Below are 17290 nucleotides of genomic sequence, written 5' to 3' on the forward strand. Positions count from 1 at the left end.
CTATGCCAGACTGTTGCCCAGAAGTATCTTGGAATAACCGTTGACAAGCGGCTCACATTCTAACGCCACATATCTTGCGTTCTTAAGCGGATCAAAGCTAAGGCAGGCAGTTTAGCTTGCCTGATAAACCCAAGGAATAAGCTTCCCCTTGAATTTTTGCTGTTTCTGAAGAGTTACCCATATTTTAAAATTATATTTATTATATTAGACATGGTTGAAAATCGGTTAAAATAATACAAAATACAATAACTCTGCCGTTTTCCATCTGCTCTGAGATGTTTATTTTTAATGAACAAACCATTAGTAAAAGTAGCAGAAAAGGTAAAACTGTAAATACATAATGAAAGGTGGCACTGCTTTGGTGTTTATAGATGTAGCTCTCATGCTAGTTTTTTTTTTATTTAACCGAAATGGATCGATTCTCAATGATCCAATTATGTACTGCAGGGGTATATAAACTTCGGTGTAACTTTTCTGTTCAAATTAGAGAAACTTCCCCAAGGAAGTTAGGTTCAGGTAAAGAACAAACATCAGGCAGCTCTATTCGTAACCCAACAAAGGTTGACATTGACAGGTAAGAATTCTGCAAAGGCCATAAAGCAGAGGAACGAGATTTTACACTCGCGGTTCGACTGCACTTTGTCACAGACTGTACTTTTTAGCCGGTCTTCGGTGAGGTTTAACTCAAACCCTAAAGTTTTTCCATTAGGAGATGCAGAACAATATGATTTGGTTTTTCATATACTATTAATTGAGTCAGGTAAACCATAAGGAGCTGTACTTGTACAAAGGATCTCTTCAGCTGCTTTGGGAGTAAAAATACCACAAACTATTATTTGAATGCCTCTGTGGAAGACGTATTTATGGCTACGAATCCTGATCGGATGAATCTTTCTTCTTGAATTCAAACTAACAAGATATGTTCACTTCCTTCTATACCTTGTCTTGTGGGCTTGTATATATTTGCATAATTTCTTTTTTTAATTCTTTACAACTAAAACTTATTGCTCTGCTATTCTAACAGTTTCTTTTTCGATTTGGGCGTGGATATGGTTCGCAAGGACACCCGCCGCGGTGTCTTATTATTAGGCGTGGACGGCTTGGACTCAGTCGCCTTCGCCGGAGTTCGGGCCGCCTCCTCCTGTGTGTCCTCGTAGACCAGACGAATGTCCTCTGTCCGCTCGCAAGTCGCCTCACTGGCTGCAAGGACGGCTGCCGTCTTCGTTTGAGGTTCCTCCTTGGCCTCCGACAACGGCTCTTGGGAATTCTTCTTTGCCTCCGGCAGGGGACTAATGCCCTCATCAAGGGGCCAGGCATCCATGGCCTCCTCAACGGGACCCATCGGAGAGTTGACAGGCATTTCGACGAGAACGCGGGGAGTTCGCCTCACGGCAATGGGCGTTGCATGCTTGGTGGCGGGTTGGCTCTTGGGGGTAAGGTTGAAGGAGCTGCTGGCGCTGCTCGGAGTACGCGGCTGGCGACGTACTTGAATGGGCGTTGCTGGCCGGCGGCTTTTCTTCTCGGGAGACTCGAACTTTTCATCGGAGCTGATGATCTCCTTATCGAGCACGGCGACAACGCCAAGAGCTGGCTCGGTCTCCGTGCTAATCTTGCGCTTTATAGGCAGAGGTGATCCACCTGCCACTGCTTTCTCTTCCTTGCAAATGGATGTGGGCTCCCGAGCCTGTGCAGGGGCGTCTGTGCCATTTTTGGGCTTGGTAACTCCATCTTCTGGCTTACGCGGAGATCGACGAATGGCGATCGGCGTCGGCGTGGGCGTCACCTTGCGTGGTGAACGCCTGAAGGCAATGGGTGTGGGTTTATTGTCGGCGGCTTTCGCCTTTATTTTGGGGCTGTTCGAACTGGACGAACTGGCGCTCTGCATCGAGGAATCGTTGTCGGCATCCACATCGGTCTCGCCGCCCTCCTCTTTGAGCTCGGAACCGGCCGTCTTGTTTATTTTATTCGACTTGGTCTTCTCCTGCAGGGGCTTCCTGGGAACTTCCACCTCGTCCGACGAAGCTTTCCGGGTTTTCTGCTTCTTTTTCCTTGGCGGCGGCGGCACATTCTCCGACGATTTGAGAGCAGCGCTCAGCACTGCGTCCATATCCTCGTAGCGCTCGCCCAGCTCTTGTGGCTCAAAGGTGAGCAGCGAACAGAAGCCATCCGTGCTGGACACGATCAGCACGGTGCCGTCGCTGGACCACGCCAGATCCGTTAGCCTGGTGTAGTGGATGTTCGAAACGATGGCAAAGGGCACCGCCTGCTGGGTGTCGTAGAGAAGCACCGAATTCTTGGTGGCCACGGCGTAGATCATCCGGTAGGGCAGCGCAATGATAGGCGGGTTCTTTTCCTCATTGTACGGTCTCAGACGGTACAGCACCGGAGAGCAGCGCACGGCCACCGTGTACTCGTTGGGAAAGGGCAGCACAAACGCAGGGCGCGAAAGGTCATACCGGCTGAATCCATAGGTGGTGTTCATCGGCTTCAACACGCCGTCGTAGTCGGTGATTCCAGCGGGTGTAAGGAGCAGCTTGCCGTCGGGAGTGAAGCACAAGCGGCGGAAGAAGGTCTGCAAGGTGCCATCGTGATACAGCCGGATGCTCCTCTCGTGCAACTCGTGACCCTCCTTCACGGGAAACTCACACTTGCTCACCCGATGGAGCACTCGCTTGGTAGTCGTGTCGAAGATGCGCATTTGCCTGGAAGAGAATAGCAGCGGTTTGAGGTCTTTCCTTGACTCGGAACCGAAAGTGACGACACTCACCTATCCGTGCTCATGGTGGCTATATACTGATTGCACGGATCCCAGGCAACGCCTTGCACATAGCCCTTGTGGTCGTCAAGAATGGCCAAGGACTTTCCCTTGTGCACGTCCCACAACATCGCCGTATTGTCCACAGAGCCCGTGACCAGGAACTGCGAGTTGGGCGCCCAACTCAGATCGTAGATATCCTCGCGATGACCGCGCAACACCTTCAGCGTTATCCAGACCTCCTTGTCCTGCTCACTGTTCCCATCGGCGGCGTCCACAATGTTGATCACTTCGTGGTCGGCCTTCTGCTTCCAGATAAACACAACACTCTCGTCGTCGCCCGAGGCGAGCAGCTCCCCATTCGGTGACCACCGGACTGTGTTGACGGCCCGCTGGTGCCGCGACAGATCGGTGGCCAGCTCCAGGTCCACGCCCTCGCCGTCGTCGCTGGTGCGGTTCACATACCAAATGAGGACATGGGCATCGGTGCCCCCCGAGGCCAGGCGACAGATCGTCGGCGAACGGAGCCCTTGGCCATTCGGCTGGATGTCCACACTGAGCACGGGGTCGCGGTTGTGCCACGAAATTTCCGGTATCTTGCACTTCATCCTACTAACTAACTTAGCTACGTTTTAACTGGCAATAATTAACAGCGAAAAAAAATTATGCGGCAGAATTCGCGCCTAAAAGATGTAGTGTGGCCGTAGGTCACAGAAATACCCAATATCGGGCTATCGATAAACAGTGCGATCCCGTATCGTATCGGTGCCAGGAGGTTTTGGCGATGTTTTCGCATTGTCATCTCTAATAAACTCCGAAAATGGTAAACAAAAGTTGGTAATCCTGTTGAAGCCGGTTTTAATTGAATTTATGGTTTATTTTTCAGTCTGTAACGCTGCACACCGACGTGGGCGACCTCAAGATAGAGCTCTTCTGCGATGCCTGTCCCAAGGCCTGCGAGAACTTCCTGGCGCTTTGCGCTAGCGATTACTACAGCGGCTGTGTCTTTATCCGGAACATAAAGGGGTTTATAGTTCAAACCGGCGATCCGACCAACACGGGCAAGAATGGACAGTCTATTTGGGGCCAGAAGTTCGACGACGAGTTCAAGGAAACGGTCAAGGTGAGACACATCTAAGCACTCCTGGCCAGCCTTTGGTGGTGGTAATTTCATTAAAAACCAAAACTGGTGGCCACGTTAAGTGATTGCCAAGAGCGATAACAGTAACTTCCCACTACTTTTCAACTACGAAAACCCGACTCCGAAACACTCCGAATATTCAAACACAACTTTTTGTATACGTTTTCCAGCACACGGATCGTGGTATGGTTTCCATGGCCAACAACGGACCCAATGCGAATGCCAGCCAGTTCTTCATCACGTATGCCGCCCAACCAAACTTGGACCTGAAGTACACGCTCTTTGGACGCGTGATCGATGGCTTCGATGCCCTGGATGAGCTGGAGAAGCTGCCCGTGAATCCAAAGAACTACCGACCCCATGTGGACAAAAAGATCAACGGCGTGACCATACACGCCAATCCCCTGGCGACGTGATAGACATTTCAAAAACTAGAACGTATTGCTTACAAGGAAATATATATTTATAGCACTTAAAACTTACGACGCCTTTCTTCGATTACGAACTAACTGATTGAGAAACATCAAATATTGTGCAAAAGTACATGTGTATCTAACGACTAAATCTTAAAATCAGCCAAGTGTCACAATTGTTTATAAAAAATTGCATTGTTCTCTCCGTACATGTAACTCTCTCAACGACTTTTGCACTTAATTTGGACTTAAACTAGACGGATGTATAGATGTGTTTAACTTTAAAACGATCAACTACAGAGGATAAAACAAATGCTAACAAGAATCTCTCGACTACATGGACTATGCAAGTGGATTATTTGGAGGCGGTGCCGTTTGTGAGTGGCTTGGCGGGCTTCGGGTGGTCCTTCATGTGCTTCTCGAACATGCTGCGGATGTCGGCCAGGGCCTGCGAGATGTTTCCCGCAAAGCGATGCACATCCTGCAGGGATATAAGTTAAGATAAGTCTTGAGATTATAGTACTATAGCTAGTACTCACCGTTTGCTGGCACGTGGTCTTCGCTGAGATATGGAAGAATATCAGATTCTCGCCGGCTATAATGTAGGACACACCATAACCGTCGTCGGCCACGGGACCGAAGCCGCCGCCGGCACTGATGCAGTTCGGATGCTTCTTGAGGTCCATCTTCGGCGTTTGGCCGTGCGGTGTCTGACTAGTGGACAGGCGCCAGGGCTCGCTGAGAACCTCGTTGAGGAAGGGTGAGTCCACCTCCAGGTACTTGGAGACGACATACAGGCAGAACAGATGCCGGTCGATGCCCCGACCGCACATGGCATCCTGGTAGCCCAACTGATGCCGGTCGGCGGCATCTTGCATCATCTTCACGCGCTCATCGTTCTGTTTTGGGAATAAAGAGGTTATTTAGGGATCTCCAGGAAATCTTAACAGTCACAGCTTACGGTTGTGTTGGGATTCTGCATGGCCTTCACCCAAGCGGCCGATTCGATGGTGCAAGGACGCACTGTCTCGGTTCTGCCTTCGCGGAACAGGCGCGTCATTGAGGCCTCATAGGTGAGCGAGAAGCGCCCGGCATCCCGGTAGTAGGCCAACTGCAGGGCCATTTGAATGTAGGCATCCGGCGAGATGCGACACTTCTTCATGAAGCCCTTGCCGTACTCCTGGTGCACCAGGATGCGCAGGTTCACCTCATTGATCAGTTTCGTTACATCGATGGTGGCCTCCTCGATTTGGGTGAGACAGGGCGTCAGATCCCAGCTGAGGCGGGTGGGCGTGGGTGGCTGGAACTCGGGGGTTCCCTTGGTGTTGCCAGTCTCATCATATCTAAAGGATCACCGAAATGTTAGTTTAATCTCTGGGTAAGCCTTATTTTAGAAGTCATTAGATTGCAAGCCACGTAAACCAAAAACATTATTTTTGTTAATTTTGTGGAAAATAGGTTGGGTTAGTCACGAAATAAAAATTAACATTTAATTTGTGTTTTGTTGCCTTTTTGGGTTGAGCCGAGAGAGGTAGCCGTAAATATCCATTGCATGTCTCAGTAGAACAACTTAGAACTCGAATTTAAGCTTTTTGTATACTTTTTTTGGCACTTGAAATAGAAATTAAACTCATTTAAACCTAGAATCTATGCCAAAAACTCTCTAAGAGATACAAAACTTACGTGTAAAGATGTTTCTAAGAAAGCATTTACATTTAACCATAGCTCTCAAATAACTGTTGACCGATTTGTGCAGTCGCAAAATGAGTTTTTGTTTCTCAGATTTTGAGTAATAAGTCTGAGAGCAACCGAATGAATTTTGCTCGCGCTCTGCCGACGTTCAGATTTCTTCGGTTCTCAGTCATTTACAGACCGTTTGCTCTTGTCTGACGATTCAAAAAGTCTTTTGCTCATGTATGTTTGTATAAGTAGTTTCATGTGAATTGAGCTACAATTGGATCGTACCACTGTACTCCAAAAAGAAAGAAATGTATTGAATAGACCGTTTGAGTTTACTTTTTCAGTCAATCGGTCTTTTAATAAGTTTCCTTATTACAAAGTCTTCTGCTCAAAGAGAGAACGAGGATATGTTTTTTTATGGTTCTTCTCGCGGGCAAAACGTAAGGAAACGGTTAACAGTTATTTGCAAGCTATGCATTTAACATTTCCTTTTTTTTCTCTGAATAATTCACTTAATATGTATATTTTTAGAAGCTTTAACGCTTTTCAAACCTCTCAATCGTGCTCGACCCAAAACGACTTAAATTGTTTTTAGCTTTGCTTTGTGCTTGTGTGTGCTTGTTGTGCTTTGGAATTATGTGTTTACCCATAAATATCATCACCAAATATATACTCCCAAAGATGTCCCAAAACCGGTGCATCGGCCCTATAAAAAAGGTGTAAATAATGGTGTAAGATAATTTGTTAGGCCACTACCAGAGTTAAAATAATTATTTGTTTGTGGAATGGCGTCCACAATGGGACGCTAATGGGTGTGAACTGAAAACTGAAAACTGATAACCGACAAAAATTGTAAGCTTTGGTCATAGGAGAATTGAAATCATCATTACCCCTCCGACACAAGATCGTCGACGATCAGGTTCTCCCACATGTGTGAGGCGATGGCGGCGTCGGACCTTTTGGATTTTCAATTTGGCAAATCGTTTCAGAAATTTAAGTTTATAGCGAATATTAAGGTTTTCTCAATTGAATGAAGAAAGGTGTGTGTTGGGAGCAGGACTCGTTTTCCACTTACCACGTGTGCTCGGCATTGAAGCCAACACGTCCGTTGGTGCCCACGCAGACGGTGAAGCACTTGTCGAACCAGCGGTTGTAGCCATTGCCATGGAGCAGCTTCTTGCCAAAGTTGTCCAGCAGCTCGGGACGGGCCAGATCGAACTCGAAGGGTTCGTCATCCAAGGAGAGGACGAAGGCGGCGGACTCAATGGTACGCAGGGAGACATGATTGGCGCCCCTCGAGAAGAAGGTGTTGCGGGCCTCCGCCCACTTGGAGCGATTCCAGGCGGTCAAAGCAGCCAAATGCTCTTCGCCATCCACAGGAGTGGCCTTCGCCTTCAGAATTTCCTCGATTTGACTGTGGAAACAATTATTAACTTTTAAACTTAACAATAGTTAGGGAGTCACACTCACACTTGAAGCTCGCAAGGACGCAGGATGCGACCCTTGTAGTAGATGGGCATCTTGTAGTAGCAGCCCTTGTGCAGCACCACAATGTGGTTGGAGTCTCGGTAGTGGATAATGCGATCAGTTTCCAGGCCGGGAATACGGGCCGTGTTGAAGGTACGCTCATACTGCCAGGAGCACAGAGGAATCATTCCCTGGACCATGATCTAACAGTGGAGTCAATCAAAAGGTCAGTAAAGAATAGATTTGAATAATACTACAACTTACAGGCTGCAGTTCCTGGTGCTCGATCAACCGGCGGAAGTTCAGCAGCAGGGAGATCACATTGGCCGCTCGCGCCGCCTGCTTATCGGTGAGGTTCATGAAGATGGCGTCCGTACCGTAAAAGTTGCTGTTCACGCACAGGGGGCTGCGACCGCGCAGATACACATACTCCTCCCACCAATCGGACACGTAGTTAGTGGACCACCAGCTCTTAAGGATGAGATACCACTGCAGCTTCTTGCCGATGGTCTGCTCGAATTCCTTGGCCAGTCGCTCCATGCGCGTGTAATTGTCATCGTCCAGCAGGGGACGAACACTGCGCAGGTACCGGGTCATCGTGTCGCTGACAGAGGGCAATGGAAGACGGGGCAGCGATCCCTGGAAGCTGTACAGGCCGGGCTTGTTCCAGCTGGACAGTACTCGCACCACGGCAACCCAGAGCATGGTGGGCAGGGAGACACGACTACCGGGAGCTCTCGACTCGTACATCCAGCCCTTGTACATGAGCAGTAGCTTGAGAGTATATCTCATGGTGAAGCAGATCGAGAGCCAGATCACTAGGGCGGCCGCGAAGCAGGCAGCCACTTGCCAGTTGATTGTGTTGGAGGGCAGATGGACCAGAATTCGGTTGGTTAGATTAAATGGGGCCTGGTAGCCGGCAAAGTGCAGGCCCAGCGCTATGGCCGATATCAGCCAGAGGCTCTGAATGTGCGCCGGATAGACGCCATTGCGTACTCCGTTCTGCAAGAATTGGAGAAAGAGGTTTAGAACAAATGTTGTGTTCAAATTCCACTTTAAAGACTTACTCTGGCACGGGCTAGACGCTTTTTCCAGGATCGGACGCCAGAGTTCCACACCAAATTGAGCACTTCGTGGTCATAGTTGATGTCGAAGCCCTCGTGGGTGATGGCAAACGAGAATGCCACGGCAGAATGGGCTTCAGCCATAGCTGTCGGCTTCTATTGATATCCGACGTGAAAGAAAAATGCTGAAAAGGGATTCAAAATGTTTAAAAACTAATTTTTAGTTTAAAGAATTATAGGCTAGGCTTATATACCCAAAATTTTTCCACGTAAGGTCGACGCCCACTAATTTAAATGGTGCTAATTAACTCCTTTGTGGTCTAGATGCTCTAGCCGTAACAAGTCATAAATGAATGGCTGATAAGATAATTTGGAAATTGCCAGACATCAGAAGCATGTGACTCACGACTTGGTCAGTTGTATTGGGCAGTGGTGATCGCGTTTAAATGCGTTTTAGATCATACCCCCAACTGGTTTATTATTGGCGATTGTTTGGTTTGGCTCAGTACAAAGTTCATCGCAATATATTGCCTGGTTGGGCCTCTCTTTATATAAATTAATTTGTGTAAATGCTTCGTAGAGCATTCGATGTCATAACATTCCGCATGCAACCGATGATTGACGTCACTGAGAGCGCTTTCATTCAGCGGCGATAACCCCAACGCGGGGCTGCAGATAGAGTCTGGCTGAGACCGTTGGATTCTAGGTCTAGGCAGCAATCGCAGACTAGCATCTGGCGGTCACTTCTAGAATGGACTTCAGTGTGGAAGAGAATCAAAGTTCGCTATAGTCTAGCTATCAATCCCGCATTGTGAAAATAATTATAATTGTTTTCGCTTAATAGGTTCTGGGCTTCCCCAGGCTGGAAAACTGCAATTGAATATCTCAGCTGGGATTGAATGTCGCAATTGCACATTATTTTATTGACATTGTGATTTGTTTGTGCGCCTCTCAGCTTTGGAACTTGGCATACTAATGGACTTGGAAGTATCTACGAGTTTATTTATATTTCTTTATAGTTAAAGCACAAATAGAAGTTGTCGGAACTGCTACTCTAGACCAGATAAACCTTGATTCGTCGCAGACGGACTTGGTGAAGGTCAGTGCATCGGATCAGACATATGTACCTTCTATTGTCCATGCATATCAATAAACCAGAAAGACCGCCACAAGCTCCAACTCGAAATAGCCACAACGACGAGATACGATACAAATTCGTTTTCGTTTTCAATTTCGTTTGACCCAGTTCGAGGCGACGACTATGCGGCGTATGCTTAATAATTTGAGCACCGACCGACCACACCGCCACTGCCGGCATTTATTACTATTTTATTTGTTTGCGTATCAGCGAGAGAAGCAACAATAACCACATACTACAATAACCTCACTCACTCACTGTTGGCAGCATAGGAAAACAAAAAACAAGAAATAGCTAATATATGCGCGATTTGTTGCTTTTCGTATAAGATCTTTTTTTCCGCTGGGCACGACTGGTACAAAGTCCACGAATTATTTTTTCCACTGTCGTCGGTCGACCATTGGCCGTGTGATCTCTTCCTATTCGCGCGCTGTTAATTATATTGCAGAAAATCTAAATTGATGTGTTTCTAGATACCCGTGCAATGGGCTCCGACCTTGCGTTTATTTGTGAGAGGGGGCGGGACCGGACCAGCGCCGGTTTTATGTAACAACTTGAAAAATTCCCCTGCTACGCGAAACTGATAACAGTAGGCAGCAGCTAGCTATCTCGGCAAATAATACAATTTTAAACTATCAAAAACATGTGCCAGAATTTGGGTCACAAACACAGCGACAGCGTGATAAAGACGGGAGGAAGGGAAAAAGATCAGGGCAACGTCGTAAGCCGCAAAAATGCAACCTTTGCCGAGTCAATCAACTGTTGTTTACGCTTTTCCGACCTTCAGCGGAGGTGGAAAAGCAAGTGCGAGGCAAAACACAAACAAACCTTCTTATCGGCGAATTAATTGTAATTCGTTTAACGATTTCCTCGAGAACGACGCTGAGAATTAATTGCACTTCGGTGTGTGTGTGTGGCGATGGTATTTATAAACTTTGCCTTTTTCCTATGACAATTTCGAAATCCTAGACGAGATGCACACACGAACGGGGGTATTTCTTCTGGGGGATATGTCGGGATCCCCTGTTTTATAGGCGACTTGATCGGTTGAACGCCGAGCGTTGACTGAATCGACTGTGAGCGGAACGAGCTCACTTGGGTCTTAAAAGCACTCGCCACGGAGCGCCACAGAGACACAGTCGATTTGCTTTTCTTGTATGGGTGAGGGTCGGTTTGGTGGCCAGTGAGTGGGTGCGTCACGAGTCGAGGGGCTCGTTGCTGCGAGAGTTCGCAGAAGTGGAAGGGGTGCGCATCGCGTGGAGTGTGTTGACCGGCGATATTCGCCCCCGTCGCCGCCTCTGTCTCAGCCCGTCTCAGATCGATAGAGCCTTATCATAAACTGGCGGTTCGCTGGCGAAATTGATATCCGATTGGGCCAATATATATATGTATACAATGTATACTACATATTTGATGGATGTACTTTCCAGCTGAAGAGTTTAGGCTCTTCATTTACCCCTTGAAAGAGTGCTTTCGAACTCGTCTAGCCGGGTTTCTTGGAAACTACTGGGCTTATAGGACTGTGTCAATACCACTTTTAGTTAATAGTTACACAAGAAATTGATGAATAAACACATAAACAAGTACTTATTCAAAAAATATATTTATACAAAGTTTTTACTACTCACATTGTATCTAGTGTAAACCAGAAATGACCTTTTCAGGGAAACGTATCAAGATTTTGCTTAGATCTAAAATTATATCTATATGAATTGACTTTGCTGAATTCCCCGAAAGAAATTTGATTAATTAAATGTTCTATATTTAAAAAAAAAAGAAAAGGAAACCCCCAAGACTACTCATTTCTTTGGGCTTCCCAACTCCGTAATACCAGGTGCTTATCCAATATATCGTTCACTCGGCTATAAAAATAGCATAAATGGACTATAGTAGAGATTGCAGCCGTGTCGCTTACGTAACATCGAAGTGCGGTATCATAAAAAGATAAGGACATGAATGAACTTTAAATTCGGCAAAGGGACTTTGCTCTTTATGCAGATGGACGTATGCTACAAGCACGTTTAATATAAGCTTCTGTAGCCTGAAGATCAGCTCTCCAGAGCAGCTCTTATCGCGGTTACACGGTGAGTTAGTAAGCCTGTTTATTTGTTTGCCACACATGATAAACGGAGCTGAAAAACAAGTCTTAAATGATTTGATTTTATAACCAGAGAACTGACCAATGAAAAGGCCCAGATAAGCAGCAATTGAGAGTGTGCCTATCGCTCCCTATTTATAGTTGAAAGCCCAATATCTATCGCTATGGCGGTGGGGGGCCTGTGAGAACTCTAGTAAGTAGTACGCAATTTCGGCGAAATGGGAACGATAACGACTGGAGCACGCGGTTGCGATAAGAGCCAAGTGAGTGCCTCTGCCAGAATAACCTAGTGCAATCGGTGACGCGTTGAAAGTGTCTACCTGGCGTAAATAACACTTGCTTATCGCGCAGCAAAGATCTTGGTTCTCCCGAAGAAAGTCTGCCCAAACTGGGGGGCTTATTAGGGTTTTGAATGCCACAGCAATGTGCCGGGCACGCTGGTATCGGTGTATCTGTATCTTCACGTTGGACTTTGGACCGCAGCAAACTTGAAATGTGCGACGGCTGCCGGACCAAGGCAGCGACCGCGGCAGCGACAGAGGTAGCGACGCATGTCTAACGAGGGCGAGACGAAAGGCGAAGCGATATAAACGCTGGGAACCAGTTGTGCCGCGACGACCCCCTCGCAGATCATTCACAGCTGCCGGAGCAGCAGCAGCAGCAAAACAAAGTTAATAAAAGCACGAGAGCTACCTGAAAGATACTCGACTGTGAGATACCCGGTTTCTACACTATCAGGTTTACGAAATTAAAAGTAGTTGGTAATCCAACTGACACTATTATTATATGTACTTACTACTTAATAAGAAACAAAAAAATAAAATAAAAGCATAATTACTTTCAGGGCCAGTAGCTTAAATGAAAAAGAGGCTGATCTATTTGTTTTACTTTGATAATAAAATGATTTTATTCATTTATATAAGATAAAACCCTTGATAAACTGAACTGTAATCTTAGAATAACACTATCTTATACCTATTCATCTAAAGTGTCACAGAAGTATCTTTGACTTGAGTTTTAATCGAAATCTAATTTATTTGTCACAAATATATTGATAAGAAACCTAAAAACTAAACTAAACAGTAAACAGTACTCTATGGAAAAGTTATTCCTATTATTTATTCCTGAGTGTAAGATACTGGGAAAGTATGTTCATATGTACTTTGCAAAAGGGAAGATATTATTGTGACACTGAAAAATGTGATGAATCAATTTATAGATACAGGAAATAGTTTAATCGTGATCAGAATACTGATTGAAAAGGTACTAGGTCTGACTATATAATTTTTAATTTTATTTAAATTTATTTTAAATCTTTTTTAGCCACTTGAATATAAATTTTAGTAAATAAATAGGAAACAGGGTGTACGAAGCCTTTTTGCAGTAATGACAAATATTGTAATCTGGCTAGATTTTTACCCAAACAGTGAAAATTTATCGCTTGCATGCTATTTTCACGTGTTTAAAACTGTTTTGGAAGGCATTTAATGGGGCTTTTGACACGCTTGTTACAAATCTAGTATACCCGTTAACTGTGCGATTACCGGGTATGAAAACAAACAAAACTCTCAATGGAGGAGGTCAATACCTAATAGTTTCGCTGTTTTCCATATCAATTAGCGTTTGGGATTCTGGGCCTGTGTGTGTCTTTCATTATTGTTGTTGATGGGTCAGACTAAGCTTTTCTTTGACTTTTCCTTTGAGCGGCAGACACGTAGGCCGGAAAGGGAGCGGGAGAGACAGTGAGAGAGAGCGCTGCACCTGCCTGCATGTGTGTGGGTGTGTTTGTTTTACAGATGTTTACCATCTAGCAAAGCTCTCAGCAGCTCTGCTCTCTCAGCTTTTTCTCTGCTTCTCCTTCCACCCACTCTGGCCAGTGGCCACAGGAGAGTCTGAGAAGCAGAGAGCAAAGCGAGAGGGAGAGAACCCCGTTAAGCCGCTCAGAAAACGCGACTCGGACTTTGAACCTCTTCGATTAAAGCGTGTTTTGAAAACACACAAGAAAACAACAACTATTTGCTGGCACTACAAAAACTAAAACAAACAAACAACAACAAGGACGGGTGTTGTAATAAATACTTTGCTCTTAGTTTTTGTGTCTATTTCGGGTAACGAGTTTTTTTTACAAAAGTTGTGACCCAATTACTGCCAAACAGGTTGTGGAGTTTTAGCTTTTTGGGGGCGGAAACAGGGGGCGGTTCGGCGTTGCGCTCCAGTAAGAGTAAGAGTAGGTCGTTGGGCCAACGGAAGCATGAGTTTTCGCGAGGAAAATGTAAATAAAACTTGTCAGCAATCGCAGAGTACTTACTTCTCGGCAATAAAATGCAATCCTAGCTAAATGCAATATCCTTAATCAAAAAATGCAAAACAAGCTAAACGAAACGGAGAAGGGCGCACAAAGAAAACAACACAAAATAAAGGTACAACGGACACGGCAGCAGCGAAAACGGCGAGAAGCGCGCGCAATGTTGTAAGCTTCACGGTGGTAAAAGAGAGACTGAGAAGTGAAACGAAAACAGACAAGAGAGCAGCAACAAGCGCGAATGTTCCACCATATGATCGGAGCTCCATGGTTAAAGCACAAACATTCACCCATCACACAAATGCTTGCAACTAGTTTTCTATTTAAGTTGTTAAAACTTTAGAAGGGCTCATTAAAAAGGTGCCTAAAATTGTGATTTTTCATAAATTAGACATAAAATAATTTGTTTTAAAAAAAAACAAGAAAGGAAGCTAACTTCGGCACGCCGAAGTTTGTATACCCTTGCAGATATTATTTCATTACATTTTATCTATACTTATTATGTTTACAGTTTGACAGTTACAGTTTTGCATTCCCAGCTTTACATTTTGTGTACATCTACCGATCGGTTTATATGGCAGCTACATATATGATATAGTTGTCCGATTTTTATGAAATTTATACCAAAATTCTAGAACACTAAAAAAAGCCTATATCTTAGAGTAGATACAAATACGTTGAAAAACAACGGAGCTATAATTTTTTTCCTATTAATTTCCCGATCGTTCCTATGGCAGCTATATCATATAGTCGTTCGATTTTCATAAAATTTTTACCAAAATTCAGAAATAATATAAAATGGCCATATCTAAAAAATTGTGCAAAAATATTGAAAAACAGCAAAGTTATAATTTTTTTTCTAAAAATTTATCGGACATTTGTATGGCAGCTATATGATATAGTCGTCCGATCCGGCCCGTTCCGACATATATAGCAGTGAGAGTATATAGAAGACTATATGCAAAGTTTCATTCAGATAGCTTTAAAACTGAGGGACTAGTTTGCGTAGAAACGGACAGGTGGACAGACGGACAGACGGACAGACGGACATGGCTAGATCTACTCGGCTGTTGATGCTGATCAAGAATATATATACTTTATAGGGTCGGAAACGTCTCCTTCACTGCGTTGCAAACTTCTGACTGAAATTATAATACCCTGCAAGGGTATAACAAGTATCCCTTCCATATCAAAAATATTCTATGAAATCATATAAACGAAAACTATTGCTTTTAATCTATTTTAAACGACTAATTAGCTCTTGGGAATCATCTTAAAAACCTTTAACACGAAAATCGATCACATTTATATTTTCTCAAAAGAAAAGGGTAAGCAAATTCATATAAAAAATAAAAAATGTGAACAGAATAATTTACAAAATAATGGGCAATTATCTCCCGGGGTTAACGTGAAATGCGTGAAACGACAAACAATAAATTTTAGCACTTCACTTTCATTTTTCTTTCCCTCAGTAGCAATATTATGAATCAACTAACATTACGCTTAAGTTATTTAAGCATTTTTACCCAAGCTTTATGTGCATTTTTAAGCAATTGTTAAAATTTTTAATTGCCATGAAATGGGAACCATTCTCACATGAATCTTGAACTTTAACATACATAACTTAGACCAGTATGCTAAATTGTGTACATTCTTAATTAGCCCGTGTTCAAGTTAAGATAGCTAAATAAAACAATCAAATTTGCACAATGCATGTCGAATTGCATAATCAAGTCAAACAGCGTGTCAAAACAAAACACGTTTCGCTTGATCGAGTGAGAAATATATTTACGAAATATATAAAAGGCTTCTTCAAATGGAATCTTTGCTTCTTGCATCGTAACTAATGTCTTAAGTAATCTGTTTCTTAACACTATTCTGGGATGGGAGTAGCCTACTCCTCCGGCTGCTGCTCCTTTTCCTTGTTGGACAGACCGCGTATGCTGACATCATAGACAACCTCCTCGATCTTCTTAACATCGTACTTCAGGGCATCGAAGCGCTTGCGCAGGCCATCGTTCTTGAGGTTCAATAGGCGGAAGCCCGTGTTTAGGTCCCCGATGAAATGCGAGATGTTTAAGGGACGCTCGTAGTCGCCCATGGTCACAGAGTTGGTGGCAAAGCGCGAGAGCTCCGAAGCCAACTGCAGAATGCCCAGCAGATAGTCCTCCACATCCAAATGGAATCCGTCGGCCTGGTTGGTTTTCACTGCAATCGATAAATTTGAATATCATTGATCTTTCCAAAGCGGAGCTTGTTGCCACTCACATCCCAGCATTTCGGCCACAGTTTCGCGCGTCACCAGGAAGCCCGCCTCCAGGTATATGACCAAGGCAATGAGAAAGATAAGACGCTGAGTTATGTAGGTCCAGTGATCGGAGTATCTGTAGAAAGCGGATCATTAAACGCCCACCATGGGGATTTCGCTCTGACTCACCTGTAGTACTGCCCTGGTGGCACCAAGCCGGCCAATTTCTGGTACTTCTCGGAGCAGGCTTCGATCTGCTTACGGGCCAAGCCACAGGCTCCACTGACTGTTGTTTTGGATAAGCCCACCGAATAAGTAAAGTGACTAACCAACTTCTTTATTAAATAATAACTCACTCTGACTCAAATCACTATGAATTATCTGAAGCTTGATTTGCGCTTCCTTTGCCAGCTGCTCAATTTCGCGCACCACGATGCGAATGTTCTGAAAGTATAGGATATATAGAGAGTGTTGCCTGTATTTTGGGTATATCGTACCTCCCGCAACTCCTGCTCATTGTCTATATACTTCTGATAGTTCGAGAAGATGTCCATATTCACAAAATTTGCCATTTTTGTCAATATATTTCAATTTACCTTCCTTGTTTATGCCGGTCGTCTATCGATAATAATAAGTGTTGTGAAACGACCTATGTTTGTTTAGCAAAGTTTAGCACCTTTTCTTTTGAACACACACAGTGCTGCCAGACTTTCCGTTCATGGGCGACCAGCGTTACCATTCTTTGTAAAACATGATTTAGAAAGTCCGCTTTCTTTGAGGAATTTCAGTAAATAAACGGAATAAAAAGGCCCCCTTTCCCCAGCTCATTATTTCAGAGTGAAGTGCAGTCATTGCAACTGCATTTGCATTTGCATTTAAAAAAACAAACAAACAATTATTTTCTAAAATTCGTTTTTTTTTTTTACCTTTTTCTCCTTGGAATTCCGATTATTTAAGCATTTTTATATCAATCCAGCTTATTTT

General features: G+C 44.6%; 4 protein-coding genes across 7 annotated transcripts; 1 reads left to right on the top strand and 3 right to left on the bottom strand.

The window, feature by feature from the left end:
- Nucleotides 1-927: 927 nt before the first annotated feature.
- Nucleotides 928-3447, bottom strand: Caf1-105 (chromatin assembly factor 1, p105 subunit). The gene is made up of 2 exons (XM_017166534.3): nucleotides 2768-3447; nucleotides 928-2702 (listed from the first exon to the last, which is right to left on the bottom strand). The coding sequence occupies exons 1-2, from the start codon at nucleotides 3361-3363 to the stop codon at nucleotides 1013-1015; spliced, it is 2286 nt and encodes a 761-aa protein (XP_017022023.1). The 5' UTR covers nucleotides 3364-3447; the 3' UTR covers nucleotides 928-1012.
- LOC108074468 (peptidyl-prolyl cis-trans isomerase-like 3) lies at nucleotides 3437-4374 on the top strand. Its single transcript, XM_017166535.3, has 3 exons — nucleotides 3437-3578; nucleotides 3642-3878; nucleotides 4067-4374. The coding sequence occupies exons 1-3, from the start codon at nucleotides 3576-3578 to the stop codon at nucleotides 4310-4312; spliced, it is 486 nt and encodes a 161-aa protein (XP_017022024.1). The 5' UTR covers nucleotides 3437-3575; the 3' UTR covers nucleotides 4313-4374.
- whd (carnitine O-palmitoyltransferase whd) lies at nucleotides 4336-14250 on the bottom strand. 4 transcript variants are annotated; one of them, XM_070283301.1, is made up of 9 exons: nucleotides 14065-14248; nucleotides 8524-8705; nucleotides 7721-8458; nucleotides 7460-7659; nucleotides 7065-7403; nucleotides 6636-6695; nucleotides 5271-5652; nucleotides 4849-5208; nucleotides 4336-4790 (listed from the first exon to the last, which is right to left on the bottom strand). In XM_070283301.1, the coding sequence occupies exons 2-9, from the start codon at nucleotides 8662-8664 to the stop codon at nucleotides 4665-4667; spliced, it is 2346 nt and encodes a 781-aa protein (XP_070139402.1). In that variant the 5' UTR covers nucleotides 8665-8705; nucleotides 14065-14248; the 3' UTR covers nucleotides 4336-4664. The 4 variants fall into 4 exon arrangements, with proteins under 4 accessions (XP_070139402.1, XP_017022021.1, XP_017022020.1 ...); XM_017166532.2 differs by lacking the exon at nucleotides 6636-6695 and adding an exon at nucleotides 6880-6945; XM_017166531.2 differs by lacking the exons at nucleotides 6636-6695; nucleotides 14065-14248 and adding exons at nucleotides 6880-6945; nucleotides 10487-10716.
- A 1509-nt stretch (nucleotides 14251-15759) lies between these two features.
- trsn (translin) lies at nucleotides 15760-16957 on the bottom strand. Its single transcript, XM_017166520.3, has 5 exons — nucleotides 16804-16957; nucleotides 16663-16750; nucleotides 16496-16592; nucleotides 16327-16442; nucleotides 15760-16266 (listed from the first exon to the last, which is right to left on the bottom strand). Exons 1-5 carry the CDS (start codon nucleotides 16876-16878, stop codon nucleotides 15953-15955), a joined length of 690 nt encoding a protein of 229 aa, XP_017022009.1. The 5' UTR covers nucleotides 16879-16957; the 3' UTR covers nucleotides 15760-15952.
- Between the last annotated feature and the right edge of the window lie 333 nt (nucleotides 16958-17290).

Source organism: Drosophila kikkawai, chromosome 2L (genome assembly GCF_030179895.1).
Source record: "Drosophila kikkawai strain 14028-0561.14 chromosome 2L, DkikHiC1v2, whole genome shotgun sequence".
NCBI lineage: Eukaryota > Metazoa > Arthropoda > Insecta > Diptera > Drosophilidae > Drosophila > Drosophila kikkawai.